The sequence below is a fragment of the Eurosta solidaginis genome, chromosome 2 (assembly GCF_040869045.1).
Source record: "Eurosta solidaginis isolate ZX-2024a chromosome 2, ASM4086904v1, whole genome shotgun sequence".
In the NCBI taxonomy this organism is placed as follows: Eukaryota; Metazoa; Arthropoda; class Insecta; order Diptera; family Tephritidae; genus Eurosta; species Eurosta solidaginis.
Genome location: NC_090320.1, coordinates 27,450,413 through 27,475,710, shown reverse-complemented (window position 1 = coordinate 27,475,710; position 25,298 = coordinate 27,450,413). Strand labels below are relative to the sequence as shown.

Sequence of the window (25,298 nt, the reverse complement as noted above, 5' to 3'; positions counted from 1 at the left end):
AGCAGAGGTTGGGTCTGTCAAGAGATATTCGCAAAAGAAATTTTGAAAATTTCCATGTGGTTGTTGTAATTTTGATGATTTTGTGGTACCCACAAAAAAAAAATTGTGAACATAAGTGTTTTCCGGGGAATAGGTTTGGTCTCCAAACCGGTGTTGGATCCACCCAAGGTAATTTTTTATAAGCGCGGCCAAAGGCCGCCAATGTAGAATGGTGTTCTGCGCAAAAATACTATGGATCCCACCCTCGGTTACGGAGCACTCCGGGGCCATTTTTCGGTTTTTCGTTAATATCTTTTGAACGATCTAAAATTTTTTTTTCTGCCTTTGGATTATTGTTGTCGAGGTCAGTACGAGTCTTATGACACCTCTCGGTATTTTTGAACGCGTATTACCGGTGTCATGCTGTCGTATAGAATTACCATATATTTTTGCGTTCTAACTTTAATATTATGATATTTTATACAAAACCGAATTTTTTATTAGCGGAAATAACTTTTTTGGTGGGAAAGAAATCTTAACGGTCAACCGCATTCCAGACTTTTCCAAAAATACCGCGAAGAAAAGGACCAAAACAAACCAAAGAATACCTCCAAGATCATTTTTTCCGCAGTAGCGAGGACACTTGAGACTGATGGTCTCTTATAAAGTGAAGTTTCAGTATATTTAAGGGATAAAGACGTATCAACCTAGTGAAGAAGGATGAATGAAAAATCAATAGGGGTGGTCTCCAACATTTGCTTCTTAATTAGAAGAGGTTAAGAAGTAAGACCTTTTCTTTTGTCCCTTTGCAAAAATAGGACGTGTTGAGGCATCCATTATATTGGTAACTCATTTTTTTGCCATATACATAAAAACCGATTTCAAAACTTTTCGAACCTTTTTTTCACTTATTTCATAAGCATTTTATTTTTTTGGGGATTTAAAAAGTGAAAAATGTCGAACCAACAATTTTTTTTGTATTTACTTTGGTTTGGCATTTCCACAAAGTTTAAGAGAGTGATTTTAAAATTTTTTTAAAAATCAAAAAAACATGGCCGCCAAGAAGAGTAAATGGTTTTACCTGGTAATATTTATAACATGGTTTTGTGTGAGGCTTGAACCCAGTACGGCGACCAGATAAAATAAAAAAGTATATAACAAATTTAAAAAATATTCAAGACCTTGTAAACATAACCTTCAAATAAAGGGGTGGAATTATAACAATCTTTTTTTTCAGATATGCCTGAATGTACTCATGTACGTCATCCGGCTGTTGTTGTTGTTGTAGCGATAAGGTTACTCCCCGAATACTTTGGGGAGTGTTATCGATGTGATGGTCATTTGCCGGATACAGATCAAGTACGCTCCGGCAACACAGCTCCATTAAGGTGCTAGCCCGACCATTTCGGGAACGATTTATATGGTCATTAAACCTTCAGGCCATCCCTCCCTCCCCACCCCCAAGTTCCATGAGGAGCTTGGGGTCGCCAGGGCCTCGTCTGTTAGTGAAACGGGATTCGCCGCTCGAAGGTGAGGTTGACAATTGAGTTTGGAGAAGCTATATATTGCGCTACACAACCCCTTGAATCTGGTATTATAGTCGCCTCTTACGACAGGCATACCTACCGCGGGTATATTCTAACCCCCTAACCCGCTGGGGGTCATCCTTATTCGGTATACTTATTGGTGGATTTATCTCCCTCTTAACGTACTTACAATTTTCGATTTAGGACCAAACCTAGTATACTATTTCATTTTCATGAAAAGTCCCTTAAGTACAGCACGGCCTTAAAGAATTTTGAGTCTTCCCGTTTTTGGACAGCGATATTGATACTTTCTATCCGATATATTCCACTTTAAGTTCGTACACCTACAGCATATAAATGAGTATCGTATAGAGTTGTATGAAGAAATTAGTTATTGATGCGATCCAGATAAAGTCTCTTAAATTTTCTTGTATATGAACTTAGTAACATTGCGGTCTCAATTTTGATAATAGGCTTTCAAAGTCGAAAATTTGGAATTCGGATTTACTTTCCATACGACATCGTGTTGCTATGTTGTTGTTGTTGTAGCGATAAGGTTGCTCCCCGAAGGCTTTGGGGGGTGTTATCGATGTGATGGTCCTTTGCCGGATACAGATCCGGTACGCTCCGGTAACACAGCACCATTAAGGTGCTAGCCCGACCATCTCGGGAACGATTTATATGGTCACATTAAACCTTCAGGTCATCCCTCCCTCCCCACCCTTAAGTTCCACGAGGAGATTGGTGTCGCCAGAGCCTCGTCTGTTAGTGAAACAGGATTCGCCACGAATATGTGTGGTTGACAATTGGGTTTGGAGAAGCTATATATTGCCCTGGCAACCTGTAAGGGTTGCGCTACACAGCCCCTTGAATCTGGTATTTTAGTCGCCTCTTACGACAGGCATACCTACCGCGGGTATATTTTGACCCCCTAACCCGCTGGGGGGGTATTTAGGTACCTCTTAAGGCATTTTACTCCATATTACGAAGAGATTAAGATTCACACCACCTAAGTATGCCTTGCCAGCGCGACACATTCGTACAGAATGTGAACCGGCGTCTCATCCTCTATCTCACGAAAGAGACAGATTTGTATCGTATAGATTTCACTTACTTAGGTGATATCGTCAACTACAGTTTCCCCTATAGTACCCAGAGAGAGTTCGTAGCTCCGCTTTGCTTAGATTAATGAGTTTGGCTGATATTCTCGTTGCTGGGATTATAAACAATTTGGCCTGCCTTTGCCGTGGGCATTCAACCCAGTGTTGCCTGGACTGCTTGTATCCCAGTTACTTATGGTTTCCCTTTGTGAATCCACAAAAAGGCTCTGTTTGGCTAGGTAGTCTGCCTGTTCGGTACATTCATGTCCCTGATGCCCGGGAACCCATCCTTAAAAAACTTGTTTTTGGCTCCCAGCTCATAAAGGACTAAAATGCATTCATATACTAGCTTATGGTAAATTTGTAAGACTGCAAGGCACGTAAGGCTGCCTGGCTGCCTGACATATAATGAGGATACTCATCGAGAGTAAACCTCTTCATATACATTAGGGTGGGTCGATTTGTATGGACGAAAGTTAACCGATATCGCGCCATCGATTTTTCGATAGGATTTGGGCTCAGGAAAAAAAAGTTCCACTACGCATACCCAAAAAAATTATTTTCGAGCCTGCGAAATTTCATGTTTTTAACTTTTTCGACTTCGATTTTTAAAGTTTTTTTCATGTCCTACTAAAAAAATTTTCATATGTATACCCTGTCCGACCCAAAAATGTCCACTAAAAACGTTGTCGATAACAGTTTTTTGAAAAAAAAAAAAAAAAATTTTACAATCAAATGCAAATTTTTTTAGTAGGCCATGAAAAAAACCTTAAAAATCAAAGTCGAAAAGAATTCAAAAAAAAAAATAAAAATGAAATATCGCAGGCTCGAAAATTCTTCTTTGGGTATGCGTAGTGGAACTTTTTTCCTGAGCCCAAATCCTATCGAAAAATCGATGGTGCGATATCGGTTAATAATTCGACCCAGTCTAATATACATTCTTTATCGAAAACTTCTATTGCATGGATTTCTGCATGAAAACTAGTGGAGTAGCATCCCATTGGTACCTATCAATTTCTTGAAGTTCGGCCCATAGATGCCAGCTCTCCCGTTTTTCCGTCATCAAATGTTGATCCATCCGTGAACCAGACCTCTGTCTGAGCCAGGGTCAGTATTAACGTTACTTTTACAAATAAAAAATCTAGAAATTTTACTCACTTGTAAACATTCAATCATCAATTTAAGCGTTTTCGGTGAGAGATACGCCGATTGTTTGTATGTAAAATTTGTCCAATCAACAATAACTACAAATCCTAAAGCTTGATTTTCCACATTCTCCAATAATTTATCCAAGGTCAACAGCATAGCCCTATATACATCCTCCATACTATATTTACTGGTATCCCAATTCGATGCAGCGAATGTCAGTACTTTACGACCTTTCCTATCTCGTTGTTTTAGAACGGATGGATTTCCGTCTCTTAAGGAGATTTGTATGTGCTCATCAAAAATACTGAGTTTTTGTAAAATATACGTATTATTCTCTTTAAATAGCAAATATTTAATAAGTAAATCTAAGGCCGCATCACAGTCAAATTTTTTTGCATACAAAAAACGTTGCAAAAAGTTTCTATCCATACAACAGGATTTGTCGCGTAAGGCTAAATTAACACTGGCTCCAATCATATCGCAAAATATATCCAATTTTCTATGCCGATCGCGTTTGTCGTCATTGCTGAAAACATTTTGTCGAGTCCTAACTGTTCGTGAAATGGGAAGATTAGTTACATTCGCTATTCGTCCTTCAAAAAACTCCGACATTGTGAACGCTGAAAGAAGTAAATAAAATGCTTATCTTAGTAATTATTTCTAATTATATAAGTAAGCTATTAAATCTATCATCTTGGCTAAATTCTGCCAACAGTCAGGTCTAACGATCAGTATGAACATGATTTCAATATGTCTGAGGAAAGTCGGTGCAGTAGCTTATCTAAAATATTTTTTAAGAGTGCTTTGGACAGCAGTGAGATTTTAGTCTATAACATTAATTACAAGGTGGCAATCAGGTTCGGTAACTGTGTCTCGTCGCACAAAAGTTTAGAGCTCTAATTTTTTTCTTGGAAAAAGGTTAAAGCTGTCTTTGGGAAGAACAAGTTCACCCTACCAACTATGCCAGAAAAACTCACTATCTATTTAATCATGTTATATTTTTCAATGCGAGAGATCAGTCACTTGCCCCAGCCGAATCTGTCTGAATACTGCAGCAACAACAACTATACATGACGGCTATCGGAAACAAAGACTAATGGCAACAAGTCCTGGCCCTTCCATTGATGTGCTACACAGTAAAAATTTTAGTTTACTTTTAATACCAATTTGGCATTTATATGTAACAATGCCAGAAAGTATAATATTAAAACCGAAAAATATTAAAACGCGACAATCAGCATTGATTAAAGTTTTGTTGGATTAAAATTTATATTTCATGGTCTTAAAATAAAACTTTTTAGAATTAAAGCACAAATTTAATACCATAAATGTTTAAGTTCAATAGCAACTGGTATTAACAGGTATTAAAAGTAAGATTTCACTTTTTACTGTCTATGCTGCAAAATCAACAACGATCACCCTAGCCTTTCTAGTTTGTTTTTTCGCTTCGCATAGGTTAAAGTCTTAATTATCTAGAATCAACCCCGGCATACGCAATGAATGACATACATACATACAATATATCGCCACATGACACAGACCATATTTTCAATTGCAATGTGGAATCAACCTCTTGAACACCCATGTATCTTTGGTTGAAACTGTAAGTTTTCTTGGACATCCCTTATACCAGATCGATTACATTTATGTGTGATCGCACCTATTATTTGCGACGAAGCAATACTGCAAGAAAAATAAGATGCTATCGGCTAGCGACATCAACAATCCAAAGAGTTAGGAAGTAACTATGCACAGTATGCTCTCCTTTGCAACGCACTCGGCAGTGAACCAAAGGATGAAGAAAACACTTAAGTGAGTAGTCGGCAGTGCTTAACGCCTAAACTTGAATAAAGCTGTCCCAATTTAGACACTGAAAGGAATACTAAAAAAATCGTTTGCTACACCTACTATACGGAGTCTATATTAGGGACTTTTTATTATAATGGGTTAACCTAATTCCTCTAACTGTGATGCTGTGAAACTGTTTATAGATGACCATTGACAAAATTGAGCTCAAGCAGCCCGGCAAACTCTTGTCACATTAGAAAAACTCAGGTTTGGATATTGCAGCAGCCTAAACTCGTGCAACGTACGTATGCTTCGACCGGATATTATAGAATCCCCATATGAGGGGAATCAACTTATGGTATCACTTATTTCTTCATATGCTCACACAGTCGGACTTATTTCATCCAATTACATTTTTCTCTCGTTTAAAGGTTGGATACCTGCAACAACTAATATGTAGTATGTAGTAGATATGTAGTAGATGTAGTACATATAGGCAGAGTTTAAAAAAAGTAGGAGTAGTATTTGGTTTTAACTGCTTTGTTCAAGATCATTGTTTATAAATCCAATTTGCCATCATATTTATTGTATTTAACATACTACATACATGTGTATATGTAGTATATACCACGTATGTATGTATTTGTATAAGTATGTATGTCTGTTTGGGTATAAACGCAAATTTTCATTGTACAATCCATCTGTTGTATACCCAGTACAGCAGAGGCACGCCACAGGGGGGTATCCTATCTCTTCTGCTCTAGGTTGTGGTAGTCAACGAGCTTTTTGTGGAGCTGGAAGCCAACGGTTGTCGGGTGGTTGCCTATGCAGATGACCTCGCTATCCTAGTCAGAGGCAAATTTCTGGGCACCCTGCGCGATGTTCTGCAGGGCTACCTGGATACTGTGTCTAGGTGGGCTGAATCATGTGGATTGGCGGTCAACCCGGGAAAAACGGAATTGGTTCTTTTTACAAGGAGATATAAGATGCCCGATTTCAGAACGCGCTCGATTGGAGGGGTACCGTTGGTACTTTATAATAGGGTTAAATATTTGGGGATTGTTTTGGACAAGAAACTGTCCTGGAGCCCCAATGTGGAAGATCGGGCCAGGAAGGCCGCCGTTGCCTTGTACTGCTGCAGAGGGGCTATCGGAAAGAGATGAGAACTCTCGCCAGGAGTAGTACATTGGCTTTATGAAATGGTGGTCAAACCGATTCTGCTATATGGGGTGCTGGGCTGGTGGAAAGCACTGGATACGGCGAGCACCTGCAAAATGTTAATGTCAGTGCAACGGATGGCGCTGATCGGTATCAGTGGCGCTCTCAGAACAACACCTACCTTGGCACTGAATGTCATGCTGAACATATATCCAGTAGATATTGCGGGAAAGGCGGCCGCGGCAAGGTAGTTGGTCAGGCTTCGTGTTATGGGCTATGGACTTTCTGACTTCGGACACTAGCCTTCTTACCAGTTTCGACTTTATCCCGGACAGAATGGACTATTGTATGCCGATAACTGCTCCCTATACAACCTTCACCCCAGTCATTCCACCGAGAGAGGAGTGGGGAAGAGGAATTATCTGGGGCATGGGACCTGTTAACTTGTACACGAATGGGTCGAAGCAGGACGGAAAGGTTGGGGGGGGGGGGGGGGGTTTTGTCAAGAGCTAAATGTAAGCCGCAAGTTTAAGTTGGCTGATCACTGCAGTGTATTCCAAGCGGAAGTTGCTGCGATTAAGGATGCGGTGGATGAAATACCTCTCTTGCGATTGCATCGAATTATTTTACAATTAAGATTATCTGGGACCCGGGCCATAGTGATATCCCGGGTAACTGTCAAGGGGATCTCTTAGCCCGCATCGGTACAACTGAACCGGTTGAAGATGGCTGTAGGTATTTCGGGATTCCGCTGGCCACCTGTGGATTGCTCCTCCATAGCTGGGCCTCGAGTCAGCTCAGCAAACGTTGGGCGGACACCAAGTCTTGCAGGGTAGCAAGGTCTTTCTGGCCGAAAGTGGATGGCAGGTCTGCTGAAATAATTGGGTTCACTAAGGCTCACCTATCAATGGGCATTGGGGTATTGACAGGGCACTGTCCCATGGGTATCCATGCGGTACGTCTCAATATACTGGAAACTCCATCCTGCTGCAGCTGTATTGAGGATGATGAGGTGGAATCACCAAATCACTTTATGCTTGATTGCCCAGCTTTTGCCAGAACTAGGCGAAGTACTTCGGTCGCGACTCACTTGGATCTCCCGAGGATTTATCCAAAGTTGATATCGGTATCATTCGGAGCTTTATCGTTGCTACCCAACGATTCTCTAAGTAGTTAGATCTAAGTCACCGTTATTTTTGGTGTATGTGGTATCACAACGGACCTTCGTGTTGCCCAAGTGAGCTATCCTTATCAGGGCAGCTACCACCTAACCTAACCTACCCAGTACAGTTAGCTCTAGAACATGGTCATCTGAAGTATACACTACCAGTATAAGAAGATCTCTCAATCCATATCCATATCGACAAATGTAAAACAGAGCGGTTCCGTTGAGTTCTAAAGCAGAAGTACTTCAGCTCATGCAATAGGAATTTCGACCTTAATAACCGATATTTAAGTTAGTAATGTAGGACACAGCTCTTCTTATTACTAATTACCGAAACAAATCCTCAGCGCGCCCATGTTGATCTCTATCTTTGCCTCTCGCTTTCCCCCACTGCTCGTTTCCATATCCATATTTCTTTTCCTCACTGTTCTTTACTCCGCCTCCCTCTTCCTCAGACCACCTCCCGTAATTATCTCCCTTGTCTAATGCGTTAACTGATACTTTGCTACCTGGGTCTGAACTTTTTCTGCATTTGTGACTTGCGTTTGTTTATGTTGTCAATCCTTGGTTTATGGTATGGTCGTACAAAAAAAGGGACATACTTCAAAATTAGTAAGGCGGGGTTGAACTAGCCGGTCCGTGAGGACCTCATATAGACTGAATGAGTCTATAATGCTGTCAGAGGTTCACTCAACGACCACACTGAAAAATCATATCAGATCTGTTAGCTCTGCCATTCCCAATTGTTGAAGTATAAGCCTGGCGAGCGCAGGGCACGAGCACAAAACGTGCTCGATCTACTCCCCTCCAAACCGCACTTCCTTCATCTGCTATCATTCGCAAGGTCTATTTTAAAAGCATGTGACGCCAAAAGGCAATGTTCGGTCAGAATACCCATCACGAGCCAACAGTCCCCTCTTTTCAATGATAATAGTAACGTTGTTAGTTTAAGGTTGTAAGACCTGCACATGATCTTCGATACTTTGCAGCCCCGCTCTTTGTGTCACGTCTTTCCTGCCTGGTCGATTATGTTCAACTCTTGTCTTCTTTTAATCTCGCCCAATCTGATGTCTACGGTATAAGCTTCGAGGGATGCGCCCTGTTTAGCTAGCTCATCTGCTTTTTCATTTTCAACTATTCATATATGCCGAGGGACCCAATATACCTTGATGTAGCATCTTCCAAGCCGAAGTTTTCGCCATAAGCCGATGTGCAGAGATAAATTTACAGTGGGGATATACGAACGAGAAAATTGCTATATTCAGCGACAGTCAAGCCGCGCTCAAGGCATTATCTTCAGTTGAGATTAAATCATCAACAGTCCTTGATTGCGTAGAGAGGTTAAACATTCTAGGGGTCAATAACACCATCCGTCTAGCATGGGTATCTGGACTCAGAGGAGTGGATGGTAAGGAAAAAGCGGACGAGCTTGCCAGGTTGGCAGCGGCCGAAAAGCCAATAGGACCCGATAGGGTGACATACAATAAGGGAAGAGTTTAGGCAAAAAGAGGCGTGCCCCAGAGAACAACACTGGCGCGAAAGTCCAGCAATGCGGCAGGCAAAGGTACAACTCAAAGCGATATAAAGCTATGATTAACCTCCCAAAAAGTAGCCTTAGAATTTTAACAGGCATACTCACAGGTCACCATATGCATAAATTAAGCATATTGTTTAGTAGCCTCTCTCTATTCTGTGATCGCGAAGATGAGACTGCAGAACACATCCTGATGGAATGCGATGCAGTCGCGAGGAACCTAGGATCACCGATATTAGAAAGTAGTCACATACACTTTCTGGAGCCGAGAACCATTCTTGATGTTCTCAGAGAATTCCGCTTGGATGTGGTGTTGTAAAGAGAATGAGGGCACAATAGACCAATAGGTCGCAGTGCTTAACCTCACAACATCTATCTATATCTATCATATTTCTCCTTATTCCGATTCTTTCCAAGGAGTGCTTGGTTTGAGCTATTTTTCTCCAGTTTTTGTACTGATTAAGTCGCGGCTACATCCATGTGAAAAGCACTACAGTGATATGCTTGTGGGATCTGTTTATTTCTGGGTGAGCGCAGAATGCCGTAGTACCCACTCCTTCCGTTACTTTGGAACCATTTGTATACACGTGTATCGCCTCATCTGCCATTAGAGCGCCCTTGCGCCAACCTTTCACTTCTATTGTGGCTCCAAGAGACCCATCGAAGCGTAGGTAGGGAACTACATTAAAACATAGTATCTTAAATATATTGTCACGCTATTCATTTTTTCTACAGCACATAGACAATATTGTTGCTGATGACACCCGATATTTAGACACCAAAAAAGAAGTCTCCTATGTGTACGCATAGATAAAAAAATTAACTTCACGTACTTAATTAATATTTTTTTGTTGGCTCGATAAATCAAATGGGCTAACCACGGTAGACAATTCCAACGTTTGATAAACTGTTTGTAGTACACAGATATGTACATTAAGGCGTATCGAAAACCCAGAAGTATAACGTGCGCCCAATGTCATGCTGGCTTGAGACATTTCGAAAACCCGAAAGTAACACATGTAAAGTTGTCTAAATTCGAGTGAAACAGAAGCCTATACACCCAGCTGTGAGCTCCTAGGATACAGTTCAAGTTATTTCTGATTTTTGACACCAAGCTCTGTTGTTCAGTACGAGTTTAAACTCCAGTCAAAAGTAACTTTACCTGAATTTTAAATTGATTAGTAATGTCACCTTAGAAACCAAACGGATTATAATTTTTGCCAGCGATTACTACTTTGGACTTTGAGGGCAATGAAAAGTAATATCCTCTTTCAATGAACAAAAATCATGCTCTATAAGTTTCTTATGATATCTGCCTGTATGACTGGGAATCATGGCTGCTACCGAGAGGCGATGATATGGCTTTTATTCGATTTACTATTGTTTCCGTAGCACCCATCATTTTAATTCAACGGACGAATCGACATCATGTACCAAAAGAAAATTAAAATTAAGTAATGATCTTCCATCTATCATTCAGTCTATCCGTCAGAAGACTCATCATTACATGTATTTTAGCATATATAAAACAACAAATACGTATCGGAGACACAAATATATAAGAAATTGGTCGTAGTTATCAACAGATTTCGTGCAGACTAAGTTTAATTACTATATCTTTAACCGTTGTTGTGATATAGCTACCAAAACTCGATGCAACGCTTTTATGAAAGCCAAGAGACGCCTAAGTAAGCGTTGTCGTCCTTACGAGCTTGTACCTCTTAAATATTAGCATAGTGCCTTCGTAAGTTTCAGAGGTATCACGTCAAATGTGTCCGAATGTGTCAAAACATATACATACTTGTATTTTTTAAATACAAATTGACCATGGTTATCTACTAATTTTAGTTTATTTTTCCTGTATAAGAGAAGATGTGGGCCAAATTTCGCCAATTTACCTTTAGCCGTTCTCCAGGTATCCCCAGTGAAAGCTGATAAAAACTCTTTAAATAAGTAGACGTTGCTTCGCCATTTGTATTTTAATTTTTTGTGGAGATTTTGTAAGCTCTACTTTCCAAGTTTGATGAAAATGGTTCAATTTGTCAGTGAAATGTTGAAGAATTTTATTTGTTATACTGAAATGTTTGATACATAAAATGTGGCCGTGGTCAGGTTCAATTCTTTCTTGTGCTAGGAAGAAGTATGCCAAATTTTATTCCAATACGATTGTTTAAGCGAAAGTTTATGAAAAAATACGTGTTGGGTAAAGTCAAAGAAATGCTCAAGAAAAATTTCGTTTGTCAAGTAGTATAAACTTCTCAAGAAAACTCATATGCTTTCTGCTACCTTTTTCTAAAGATTTTTTATGATGTGCAGTGCTGCTCAAAATTTTTTTATGTGGAAGTGCGAATCACAATACATGTACAAAATTGTATGTGCACTGAAACTTTTTTTGTATTTGAAAAAATGTATTTAAAAATTTTTAATTGTTTGAGGTCGGAAAAAGGTGAATATTTGGTTTCATGTTACAAAATATTTGCTTAAAATATTACGTCAATAGTTATATCACCAACATACAAGAGTCAATAAATTTAATGTTGAAAGTAGCGAAAAATTACATTGACCTCTAGCCTCAAGTTGTGGGAACTTATTCAATATACATTAGGGTGGTTACAGAGGTATATGGTGAATTTTAATTTTTGTTCTATCTTTCAATAGATCAGAAATGATTATTGAAAGGTTTCAGGCCAATCCGATAATGTTAACACGAGCCTCATTGAGGTCAATGTTAGAAATACAGCGATTTTACAGAAAAAATGTTAGTGTTTCGTCAGTAAAAGCGAAACCATTTATGCCAGGAACTTCACTCGTATATCATTCGATAGGTAATTTGATTTGTATTAATTTGTATCTTATTATATTATAATATTTTTATAAAACGGTTATTTTTAGGAGTATTTGGCATTTATCCGATCAGGGTGGCCGAATTAATCAAAATTAATACAAATAAAATTACCTCTCGAATGATATACGAGTGAAGTTCCTGGCATAAATGGTTTCGCTTTTACTGACGAAACACTAAAATTTCTTTCTGTAAAATCGCTGCTTTCCTAACTTTGACCTCATTGAGGCACGTGTTAACATTATCGGATTGCACTGACACTTTGCAATAATCGATGTATATTGGAACGATTTTCCGTCATCCCTTGTCAAATTTGGTTTTGAGACAAACCGGTTTCGGCGTTGTGCCATCATCAGTGTCGATTTTCGTTCTGATCTGTTGTTGTCGTTTGTCCCGTATTTATAGTTCGTAGGTACATGAGCAGGTATTGTCAAAATTGATGCTTGTGTATATTTAGTTATATGTACGTGCTGTGGTGGTTTACTAATCGATTTGTGTGGCTGACTGGGGTAGGTAAAAATCCATGATTTTAGTCGTTTGACCTTCTTTGTGGGTTTGTTGTTCTGGTGTGTTAATTGTTTTGTGTTTATTTGTTGTTGTGTGTTTGTCTATTGTACCTGTGTGATTACTTTGTTTGAAATTGAGTTTATCTGTTCGTTTATTATTCTACCGTAGATTTCCATGTTTTCGAGTACGTTGAGACGTCGGCCTTTTGCTTGTATGTGAAGAACCCTAACTGTTTTATTTGCTGGGAAACATTCATTCTCGATTCGCAAAGCTAGACTCGGGTATAATGTTTGGATTCCGTGTTTTTTTGGTTGTAATCTCTAATATGTTCTCTGAACCTCGTTCTTATTTGCCGTCCTGTTTGTCCTATGTAACTATGCTGGGTGGCATCCGCATGTAAGCTTGTATACGCCGTGTCTGCTAAACGGATCCTCTGAGTTAGTGTTAGTTCTTAGTTTTCGCCCTAGATGTTTTGAATGCTGTGTTAATGTTGTATTTTTTAAAGAAGTTTGCCAATTTATATGTTGCTTTTCCAGTATATGTCATAGTCGTCCAGCTATTGTTTTCCTTTTCATTATTTCTTTTTATACTCAGTTGAGCAGAGCTCACAGAGAATATTAAGTTTGATTGGATAACGGTTGGTTGTACAGGTATAAAGGAATCGAGATAGATATAGACTTCCATATATCCGTCCGTCCGTTAACACGATAACTTGAGTAAATTTTGAGGTATCTTGATGAAATTTGGTATGTAGGTTGCTGAGCACTCATCTCAGATCGCTATTTAAAATGAACGATATCGGAATATAACCACGCCCACTTTTTCGATATCGAAAATTTCGAAAAACCGAAAAAGTGCAATAATTCATTACCAAAGACAGTTAAAGCGATGAAATTTGGTAGGTGAGTTGAACTTATGACGCTGAATAGAAAATTAGTAAAATTTTGGACAATGGGCGTGGCACCGCCCACTTTTAAAAGAAGGTAATTTAAAACTTTTGCAAGCTGTAATTTAGCAGTCGTTGAAGATATCATGATGAAATTTGGCAGGAACGTTACTCCTATTACTATATGTACGCTTAATAAAAATTGGCAAAATCGGAGAAGGACCACGCCCACTTTAAAAAAAAAATTTTTTTAAAGTAAAATTTTAACAAAAAATTTAATATCTTTACAGTATATAAGTAAATTATGTGGCTCCGCCCTTTTTTATTTAATTTGTCTACGATACTTTTAATGCCATAAGTCGAATAAAAATTTACCAATCCTTTTGAAATTTGGTAGGGGCATAGATTTTATGACGTTAACTGTTTTCTGTGAAAATGGGCGAAATCGGTTGAAGCCACCCCAGTTTTTATACACAGTCGTGCGTCTGTCCTTCCACATGGCCGTTAACACGATAACTAGAGGAAAAATCGACATATCTTTACTGAACTTAGTTCACGTACTTATCTGAACGCACTTTATCTTGGTGTAAAAAATGAACGAAATCTGACTATGACCACGCCCACTTTTTCGATGTCGAAAATTACGAAAAATGAAAAAAATGCCATAATTCTATACCATATACGAAAAAAGGGATGAAACATGGTAATTGGATTGGTTTATTGACGCGAAATATAACTCAAGAAAAAACTTTGTAAAATGGTTGTGACACCTACCATATTAAGTAGAAGAAAATGAAAAAGTTCTGCAGGGCGAAATAAAAAACCCTTGAAATCTTGGCAGGTATTACATATATAAATAAATTAGCGGTATCCAACAGATGATGTTCAGGGTCACCCTGGTCCACATTTTGGTCGATATCTGGAAAACGCCTTCACATATACAACTACCACCACTCCCTTTTAAAACTCTCATGAATACCTTTAATTTGATACCAATATCGTACAAACACATTCTAGAGTCACCCCTGGTCCACCTTTATGGCGATATCTCGAAAAGGCGTCCCCCTTTAGAACTAAGCCACACGCCCTTTGAAAATACTCATTAACACCTTTCATTTGATACCCATATCGTACAAACATATTCTAGAGTCACCCCTGGTCCACCTTTATGGCGATATCTCGAAAAGGCGACCACCTATAGAACGAAGGCCCACTCCCTTTTGAAAATACTCATTAACACCTTTCATTTGATACCCATATCGTACAAACACAGTCTAGAGTCACCCCTGCTCCACCTTTATTGCGATACCTCGAAAAGGCGTCCTATAGAACTAAGGCCCACTCCTTTTAAAATACTCATTAACACCTTTCGTTTGATACCCATATTGTACAAACGTATTCTAGAGTCACCCCTGGTCCACCTTTATGGCGATATCTCGAAAAGGCGACCACCTACACAACCACCACCACTCCTTTTTAAAACCCTCATTAATACCTTTAATTTGATACCCATATCGTACAAACACATTCTAGAGTCACCCCTGGTCCACCTTTATGGCGATATTTCGAAACGGCGTCCACCTATAGAACTAAGGTCCACTCCCTTTTAAAATACTCATTAACACCTTTCGTTTGATACCCATATTGTACAAACGCATTCTAGAGTCACCCCTGGTCCACCTTTATGGCGATATCTCGAAAAAGCGACCACCTATACAACTACAAAAAATTTTAGGGTCACTCCTGGTCCACCTTTATGGCGATATCTCGAAACGGCGTCCACCTATGGAACTAAGTATTACTCCCTTTTAAAATACTCATTAACACCTTTCATTTGATACCCATATCGTACAAACAAATTCTAGAGTCAACCCTGATTCACCTTTATGGCGTTGTTTGCAGCGATATTATAATGACCTTAAGTTCTCTCTTATATGCCTCTTGTGTAAGAGGTGTTCCTTCAAGTCTATGTACCAAGTGCCTTAATGCTGCATTTTTATGCTGTTGCGGGTGATTTGAAGTATTGTGTATTATTGTGTCGGTGGCCGTTGGTTTCTATATATGTCATAGTTAAATCTTTTGGCTTCTTTATCAATATTTATCTTGGATAGTTGATTCATCCGTCTTTTTCGGTTTCCATTGTAAATTTTATATTTCCATGCTGCTTGTTGAGGTACTCCAGTACAAGTTCTTCGTTATTAGTAGTTAAAACGCATATTATATCATCCGCGTATCTAGCATAAAATGCCACGCCTAATTTGGACTTCAGCTCCTGTATGTACTTTTTTTCCAGATTTTGCATGAACACTTCCATAAGAATTGCTGATATGGGGCTTCCCATTCCAAGACCGTCTGTTTGTCTATATATTTTATTGTTGAATTGAAAATAGTTTTGACGTAAAGTGCAATAATCATTTTCTGATCTATTGGCATATTTTAGGAGGGTGCCTCGAAAGATAGAACAAAAATTAAAATTCACCATATACCTTGTAACCACCCAAATATACATACATACATCGTCGGAATTTGGGTTTCAACAATCATACTAAAAGCGAATGTTGCATTGGAAATTTAATTTTAAAACTTTTGAAATGCTAAATTAGAGGGCTCCGCGTGGTTTGTTTTAAATATGAGTTTAAATTTACATACATATAAGGTAAGTGTCCCTAATTTCGTGGTACTAAGGATTTTTCTGATTTTCTACCTCACTTGCGTTAAAACAAATGAAGGAAAACTAAAAAGGTTAATTTTTCCCATTAAGTTGATCAATTAAGATAAGTTTCCACCTACTTTTAAACAAAACTAACAAATATTTTAATTTATATAAATCAAAATGCGTGAGTTCCTCAAATGTACCTAATTTCGTGGCAAAAAATTTCTGATGTACCTAATTCCGCAGTAAAGTGTCCCTAATTTCCTGGTATTTAGTTAAACTCTATTGTTATGAAAAAAATAGTTATAATTGATTTCAAACGCAAATTCCTAAAGATACACAAATTGATTTACTGAAATTCATATTCAGAAATTTAAAATTTAAAACTATTTTTTTTATTGTTATTTTATTTATGAAAAGAAAGAGTTTCAAGACCAAAATAAATAAGTAAAAAAAAATAGTTTAATGTACGTACTTTTCAAAAACTTTTTATTTTTATTCTTTTGTTGTTGTTTTCTTTTTGATTTCTTGTTTGTTTTTTTTTTATTTTTTTTTTTTGTATTTTTTCATTAAATTTAAGATTTCTTAGAACTTTACACATTATTGATATGAAATAAGTAACATTAAATGAAAAAGTTTTAAAATAAAAATAAACAATAAAAAAAAATTTATTCAATTGATGTAACTTGTTACTTTTGTAAAAATTGCTTTTATTTATTATTACTAAAAATGTTTTTTTATTTTTGTTTTTTATTTTTTTCATTAGTGACACCATTAAGCGCTTCTGTCAAATCTTCTTTTGTGCAACGAGCTTTTGTAATTTTTTCTATAAAATTAAGTTATTAACCCAATAATCAGCGAATAGAGATCGAATTAGGTTTGACGTATAAATAACTCCACTCCAAAAATGCGTGCTTTCCTGCTGAAATGTAAATGCGCAGTATACCACGAAATTAGGGGCATGCACAAAATTTGGTGTACGTAAATTCGTGATATCGCTTTAAGCGGTAATTTGAGGTTTATATTCAAATTTTTTATACTCAGTTGAGCAGAGCTCACAGAGCATATTAACTTTGATTGGATAACGGTTGGTTGTACAGGTATAAAGGAATCGAGATAGATATAGACTTCCATATATCAAAATGATCAGTATCGAAAAAAAATTCGATTGAGCCATGTCCGTCCGTCCGTCTGTCTGTCCGTTAACACGATAACTTGAGTAAATTTTGGGGTATCTTGATGAAATTTGGTATGTAGGTTCCTGGGCACTCATCTCAGATCGCTATTTAAAATGAACGATATCGGACAATAACCACGCCCACTTTTTCGATATCGAAAATTTCGAAAAATCGAAAAAGTGCGATAATTCATTACCAAATACGGATTAAGCGATGAAACTTGGTAGGTGAGTTGATCTTATGACGCAGAATAGAAAACTAGTAAAATTTTGGACAATGGGAGTGGCTCCGCCCACTTTTAAAAGAAGGTAATTTAGAAGTTTTGCAAGCTTTAATTTGGCAGTCGTTGAAGATATCATGATGAAATTTGGCAGGAACGTTACCCTTGTTACTATATGTCTGCTTAATAAAAATAAGCAAAATCGGAGAACGACCACGCCCACTTTTTAAAAAAAAAATTTTTTTAATTAAAATTTTAAAAGAAAAGTTAATATCTTTACAGTATATAAGTAAATTATGTCAACATTCAACTCCAGTAATGATATGTTGCAACAAAATACAAAAATAAAAGAAAATTTCAAAATGGGCGTGGCTCCGCCCTTTTCCATTTAATTTGTCTAGGATACTTTTAATGCCATAAGTCGAACAAAAATTTACCAATCCTTGTGAAATTTGGTAGAGGCTTAGATTTTAGGACGATAACTGTTTTCTGTGAAAAAGGGCGAAATCGGTTGAAGCCACGCCCAGTTTTTATACACAGTCGACCGTCTGTCCTTCCGCTCGGCCGCTAACACGATAACTTGAGCAAAAATCGATATATCTTTACTAAACTCAGTTTTCGTACTTATCTGAACTCACTTTATCTTGGTATAAAAAATGACCGAAATCCGACTTTGACCACGTCCACTTTTTCGATATCGAAAATTACGAAAAATGAAAAAAATGCCATAATTATATACCAAATACGAAAAAAGGGATGAAACATGGTAATTGTATTGGTCTATTGACGCAAAATATAACTTTAGAAAAAAACTTGGTAAAATGGGTGTGACACCTACCATATTAAGTAGAAGAAAATGAAAAAGCTTTGCAGGGCGAAATCAAAAGCCCTAGGAATCTTGGAAGGAATACTGTTCGTGGTATTACATATATAAATAAATTAGCGGTACCTGACAGATGATGTTCTGGTCCCTGGTCCACATTTTGGTCGATATCTCGAAAACGCCTTCACATATACAATTAAGGGCTAGTCCCGTTTAATACCTTTAATTTGATACCCATATCGTACAAACACATTCTAGAGTCACCCCTGGTCCACGTTTATGGCGATATCTCGAAAAGGCGTCCACATATAGAACTAAGGCCCACTCCTTTTTAAAATACTCATTAACACCTTTCATTTGATACCCATATCGTACAAAAAAATTCTAGAGTCACCCCTGGCCCACCTTTATGGCGATATCTCGAAAAGGCATCCACCTATAGAACTAAGGCCCACTCCCTTTTAAAATACTCATTAACACCTTTAATTTGATACCCATATCGTACAAACAAATTCTAGAGTCACCCCTGGTCCACCTTTATGGCGATATCTTGAAAAGGCGTCCACCTATTGAACTAAGGCCAACGCCCTTTTAAAATACTCATTAACACCTTTCATTTGATACCCATATCGTACATACAAATTCTAGAGTCACCCCTGGTCCACCTTTATGGCGATATCTCGAAAAGGTGTCCACCTATAGAACTAAGGCTCACGCCCTTGTAAAATACGCATTAACACCTTTCATTTGATACACATATCGTACAAACGCATTCTAGAGTCACCCCTGGTCCACGTTTATGGCGATATCCCCAAAAAGGCGTCCACCCATAGACCTAAGGCCCACTCCATTTTAAAACACTTATTAAAACCTTTCGTTTGATACCCATATTGTACAAACGCATTCTAGAGTCAACCCTGGTCCACTTTTATAACGATATTCCGAAAAGGCGTCCACCTATAGAACTAAGGCCCACTCCCTTTTAAAGTACTCATTAACACCTTTCATTTGATACCCATATAGTACAAACAAATTCTAGAGTCACCCCTGGTCCACCTTTATGGCGATATCTCGAAAAGGCGTCCACATATAGAACTAAGGCCCACGCCCTCTTAAAATACTCATTAACACCTTTCATATGATACTCATATCGTACAAACAAAATCTATAGTCACCCCTTGTCCATCTTTATGGCGATATCACGAAAACGCGCCCATCTATAGAACTTAGGCCCACGCCCTTTTAAAATACTCATTAATACCTTTCATTTGATACCCATATCGTACAAAATAAATTCTAGTCACCCCTGGTCCACCTTTATGGCGATATCTCGAAAAGGCGTCCACCTATAGAACTTAGGCCACTCCCTTTTAAAATTATCATTAACACATTTCATTTGATACTCATATCGTACAAACAAATTCTAGAGTCACCCCTGGTCCACCTTTATGGCGATATCTCGAAAAGGCGTCCACATATAGAACTAAGGCCCACGCCCTCTTAAAATACTCATTAACACCTTTCATTTGATACACATATCGTACAAACAAATTCTAGAGTCACCCCTGGTCCACCTTTATGGCGATATCTCGAAAAGGCGTCCACCTATAGAACTTAGGCCCACTACCTTTTAAAATTATCATTAACACATTTCATTTGATACTCATATCGTACAAACAAATTCTAGAGTCACCCCTGGTCCACCTTTATGGCGATATCTCGAAAAGGCGTCCACATATAGAACTAAGGCCCACGCCCTCTTGAAATACTCATTAACACCTTTCATTTGATACTCATATCGTACAAACAAATTCTAGAGTCACCCCTGGTCCATCTTTATGGCGATATCTCGAAAAGGCGTCCATCTATAGAACTTAGGCCCACGCCCTTTTAAAATACTCATTAATATCTTTCATTTGATACCCATATCGTACAAAATAAATTCTAGAGTCACCCCTGGTCCATCTTTATGGCGATATCTCGAAAAGGCGTGTATCTATAGAGCTTAGGCCCACGCCCTTTTAAAATACTCATTAATACCTTTCATTTGATACCCATATCGTACAAAATAAATTCTCGAGTCACCCCTGGTCCACCTTTATGGCGATATCTCGAAAAGGCGTCCACCTGTAGAACTAAGGCCCACTCCCTTTTAAAATACTCATTAACACCTTTGATTTGATACCCATATCGTACAAACAAATTCTAGAGTCAGGCCTGGTCCACCTTTATGGCGATATCCCTAAATGGCGTCCATCTATAAAACTATAGCCCACTTCCTCTTAAAATACTCTTTAACTTAGCCTTCCTTACTTGTTTTCTATTATCAATATTCATTCAAAACAATAGTAAAGAAGTTGAAATCTTGATACATTTTTTTTAAATTAAATGAACAATTATTGAATAAACAAAAGTTCCATAACGCCATTATTTCGTTAAAGTGTTGCGCTTCGCAGAGCTTTTTGATTAAAATATTGACGAATAGATTAATAAAAGTGTACCACGATAAAACCACGTAAAAACCAATCTTTATTATGAAATTTTCGGTTTAAAGAAACACTCCCCCAATTCCTTGTTTGGAAGAAAAAATCGAAATGCCACGAAATAACGTACTACCACTTAATTAGGGACACTTACCTTATTAGCAACAGAGATTACTGAGGTGCTGAAATACCATTTGAATTTAATAAAATGTTTAACAAGTAAATGATAGGCATGGTTACTTTACGGTTCGCCCCACTTCCAGTCAAAAAATGTTTCATAACTAAGAAAAATAATATACCGAATTGAAATAAAAAGTCACAGAAACTACCCCGTAAAGAGAATCTCTAGTTCAAAATAAGTGCATTTCTACTGCATTCTGAACCACTAATAGATCGCCATCTATCTCTTTTACATGTTTTCAACTGGCGAATTTAACATGGCGATGTCCTAGGCGGTGGGAATTGTCCCCGCTGCTTTAACTTTTCACTAGTTCCTAACTACATACATATTGTGGCGAATTTCAGCATCACTAAGCTGTTAGTAAATAATCACGCAACATGAATACATCAGTCATCATTTACACACATAAATACAAGGCAACGAAGAGATATCTCACACACACAGATGTGGTCATCAGCCGAAGTAGTTACTCACACCTACACACGCATATGGCTATAAGCTACAAATATGCATGTACTCATATAGCTAATTACCAAGCAGGAGATACAAGAGTTCTAGAAGGTGAAACGTCAATATGCGAACGAAGCAACGGAGAGTATAAAACAGCGCAAGCTGAACAATCAGTAATCAGTTTGATTTAAACACGCTATTAGTTGCGAAGTGAAGTATAATTCTACTACGCCCAAAGTGGTCTAATAAAGCCCATTTTGCAATACAGAACATTGGAGTTATTTATACGACAGTTCAACAACACGAACGTTAACAGAACGTTGCAAATAAACGGAATTTCCTTAAATTCGTTACAATATATACAAATTTCTTTTTGGTACTTTTTCGATAGTTACGTACTTGTGGAAGTGTTTAGAAAGAGGCATACTCATATGTAACCACAGCTAGATAAAGCTGGTAGCAGTGTTTTTTGTCGATTTTATAACTGAAAATCTAGTTATTAATGAACTAATACTTATTCGGCACTCTAGGTCTAGTTCTGAACCTGAATTTTGTATCACTAGTTACTGACTCCCTTGAGGATAATTAACTAATATCATATGAAGTTAGAATATGCTCCTCTTGTTTTGGTACAGTTTTTCTTACATTATTTGGTCATATGCCCCATATATTTCAACTCCGCGGTCAATTATCTATTTTAATTTTATTTATGAATCAATTTTGATTACACATTTTTTTTAGTGCTATAATATTTTTGAATAATTTTTAGTTTTCAAATTGTTAGTGTAAATTTTTTTATCATACACAAGTGCCTGAGCTTCATACGTGGGTGCTTTTTCTTGGTACTTTCATAAAAAATTGAAGCATTTTCATATGATTCGAAATTATATGTGAGGGCATATGGGAGTGCTATGAAATTTTTTTTATATTCAAAGTGTGAATTTGAATCTGTGCCTAGGATTCAGGGCAAAACAAAAACAAAAGTGCTTCAAGTGTATAGGGATTGAGCAGCTCTGATGATGTGCGTCTCATTATTTCTTGAGCAACGACCCCTTAAGAACACAACATGGATAACAGTTACTGTATTTATGAGTTTTTCAATGGAATGCAGTTTTATTTGAACATAAATGTCATTTTTAACAAATTTTCTTCTGATGTATTGTTAAATGGGATTTATGTGTCTTGAGAACAAGAGATACAGGAAATGTGAAAATTACTTGGCCACTACTATTTTGCATACAATAAGTATAAACTAAATTTTTCTTGAGCATTTTCTTGTGATGTGGATACCGCGCTTAAACGATGCACATGCGACGTTATATGAAGCTATCCGATAGATTGCTATCCTTCAGATAAAAAGGGCCCTTAATATGCTAGTGTTACAAAAAAACTCGTTTTGTTACTAAACTGTTGGGCAAAACTGGCTCATATTGGGGTTTGTACTTTGGAACTCTTAATTTCGATACGCTCTAATGCACATAAAATACAAATGCAAATGTACAAACATACACAAATACATACATAACCACTAAATAGATGAATTAAAAAATCAAAGATCTCAATAACGGCCGTGAACTGTCTGTTTTGCGCAACTGCTTTATATACATTTCTGCATTCTGGGATATTAACTTTTTTAACAATTTTAAGTACATATTAAATTTCACAATTTCTTAAGCACAATATTTATTAAAAACATATGTTACATACATATATGTATACATATATGCATATTCAATTTACACATTTTATAATTAACCACAAAGAATATCAACAATTCATCATATCCACACTGTATTTGCGCGATCGAACCACTTTTGTCCGGTCCAACCAACGAATGACTAATGAATATACCTGGCTTAAAACGTGATTACGGCTTTCTCGTACACTTTGGTGTGACTACATTTATATATTTCTGCTCTTTACGCTTTAATATACAAATGGACATATTCTTTCATACGTACATATCGTTGCATATTTTGTGAGTTTATACTCGAAACGACTTTATAGCCACACTAAGCACAAGCTGGAATTGTCACTTCCGCCAGAACCGACGTTTTGTTACCAAACATAGCGTATAATGATTTTAAATGGCTATTGTAGATATGCTCTCACAAAATGCCGACTCAGAAGCTTTAAGTCTCATTAAGAGAATATGTATGTGTGTATGTATATTAGGGTGATTCCCTAAACTGTGTGATTCCGTTAATGATACCATTTTTCAATTTCGTTAACGTTACGGCTACTAGGTTCGGCTAAAAGGTTATTCTTCGAAGCATTTCCCCTACAAATGGTCTCTTTCCGCAGCTCTAAATAATCTACGCGGGCGCACTGAAAGGAGTGGCTTTCCGTAATTTAATATCGAGCGAGAACATCTATGAAATTATCGTTTTCAGCAACAAAAATTGTCGACGTCCCACGGTGGCGTATTTGATCAATCTAGCTGGCCAAAACTTAAACAGCAGTTATTTCTGTTAAAACAGTAGCTGTCTCACTTTATTGTTATGAAAGGATATATTTGACAGTAAATTCACGGTGTTCCGCGCAGAATTGCTATGGATCGAGCCCCCGGTTTCGGAAGGACCCGGGGTAATTTTTTGGCATTACATGAGATATTTTTAGAACGGTTGGGAAAGTGTATGGAATGCTTCGTACACTATGGTTAACACAGTATTTCACGCCTTTGCACATAAGACTACTTCTGGCTAAAGCGTACTTAATACCTACGCTACTCCATGGTTGTGTGATTTACTCAAACTGTGACTATCTGTGCAAGAACAAACTAAATGTTGTTTACAACATTGCTAGATATGTTTATGGGTTGAAAAGATTTGACCACGTATCTGAACATGCTGAAAGGTTGCTAAACATTTCTTTCGAAAATCTTTTAAAAGTCAAAACACTGTCCTTCCTCCATAAATTGATACACATGAAGGAACCTGACTATCTATATCGTAAGCTTATTTTTCTGCAATCATCAAGATCGGTGCTTCTTAAGCACATCAGATACCGCTCGCTAACCTCTGAGTGCCAATTCTTTGTTACTGCAATACGTCTTTGGAACTCGCTACCTACAAGTCTTCGACTCTTAAGTAATGCTCTGCACTTCAGAAAAGAGCTAACATCATTTTTTAACGACTCTTAAACTGGATCTCAAATTGTTGTTGTTAAAATGTTCATTTCTAAGTCCTTTTCCTTTCTCTGTGTCTTCTTTCTTTGTTTGTTAAATACTATTCAATCTATAACCAGCCAAAGGTTGTCATCACTACTGCTGTCTTTTAATATTTATTAACTACTTTTCTTTAGTTTTAAGATTTACATTTACATACATAAATATTTCACTATTGTCCGTTATATTTAATTTAATTTGATTAATCTAATTTATTATTATTATAAATGTTCAATTTTTATAGCTCATGCTATTCATGACTAGCACTGTTAAATAATTTGTCAAAATTGTTGTGCTAGGAACAAATTTTCAAATAAATACATACATACATATGGGTATCAAACGAAAGGTATTTTACTCCGCATTTCTATTGATACTTTTAAGTAGGGTTGCAACTTAAGGTTGCCACCTCACCTTTTTTTATTTCCTTGTATATCCACTACCATCTCGGAAACGGCTTAGCCGATTTGAATCAAATTTGGTACATCGATATAGTATTACATTTTAAGA

The 25,298-nt window shown here is 37.3% G+C and overlaps 1 protein-coding gene across 7 annotated transcripts in view; it reads right to left on the bottom strand.

Annotated features, from left to right (window-relative positions):
• Positions 1-23,691, bottom strand: part of LOC137239451 (clavesin-2-like) — a 56,275-nt gene extending 32,584 nt beyond the window's left edge. Inside the window, exons 1-3 of one of the 7 annotated variants that reach the window (XM_067764767.1) lie at positions 23,144-23,452; positions 11,298-11,529; positions 3,764-4,374 (exon numbers count right to left, since the gene is read on the bottom strand). In XM_067764767.1, coding sequence (XP_067620868.1) covers positions 3,764-4,366 — 603 coding nt within the window. In that variant the 5' untranslated portion in view covers positions 4,367-4,374; positions 11,298-11,529; positions 23,144-23,452. Of the gene's footprint in view, positions 1-3,763; positions 4,375-11,297; positions 11,530-23,030; positions 23,050-23,143; positions 23,453-23,473 lie in introns of those variants that run through there. The other 6 variants (XM_067764768.1, XM_067764769.1, XM_067764770.1 and 3 more) reach the window with 6 other exon arrangements.
• Between the last annotated feature and the right edge of the window lie 1,607 nt (positions 23,692-25,298).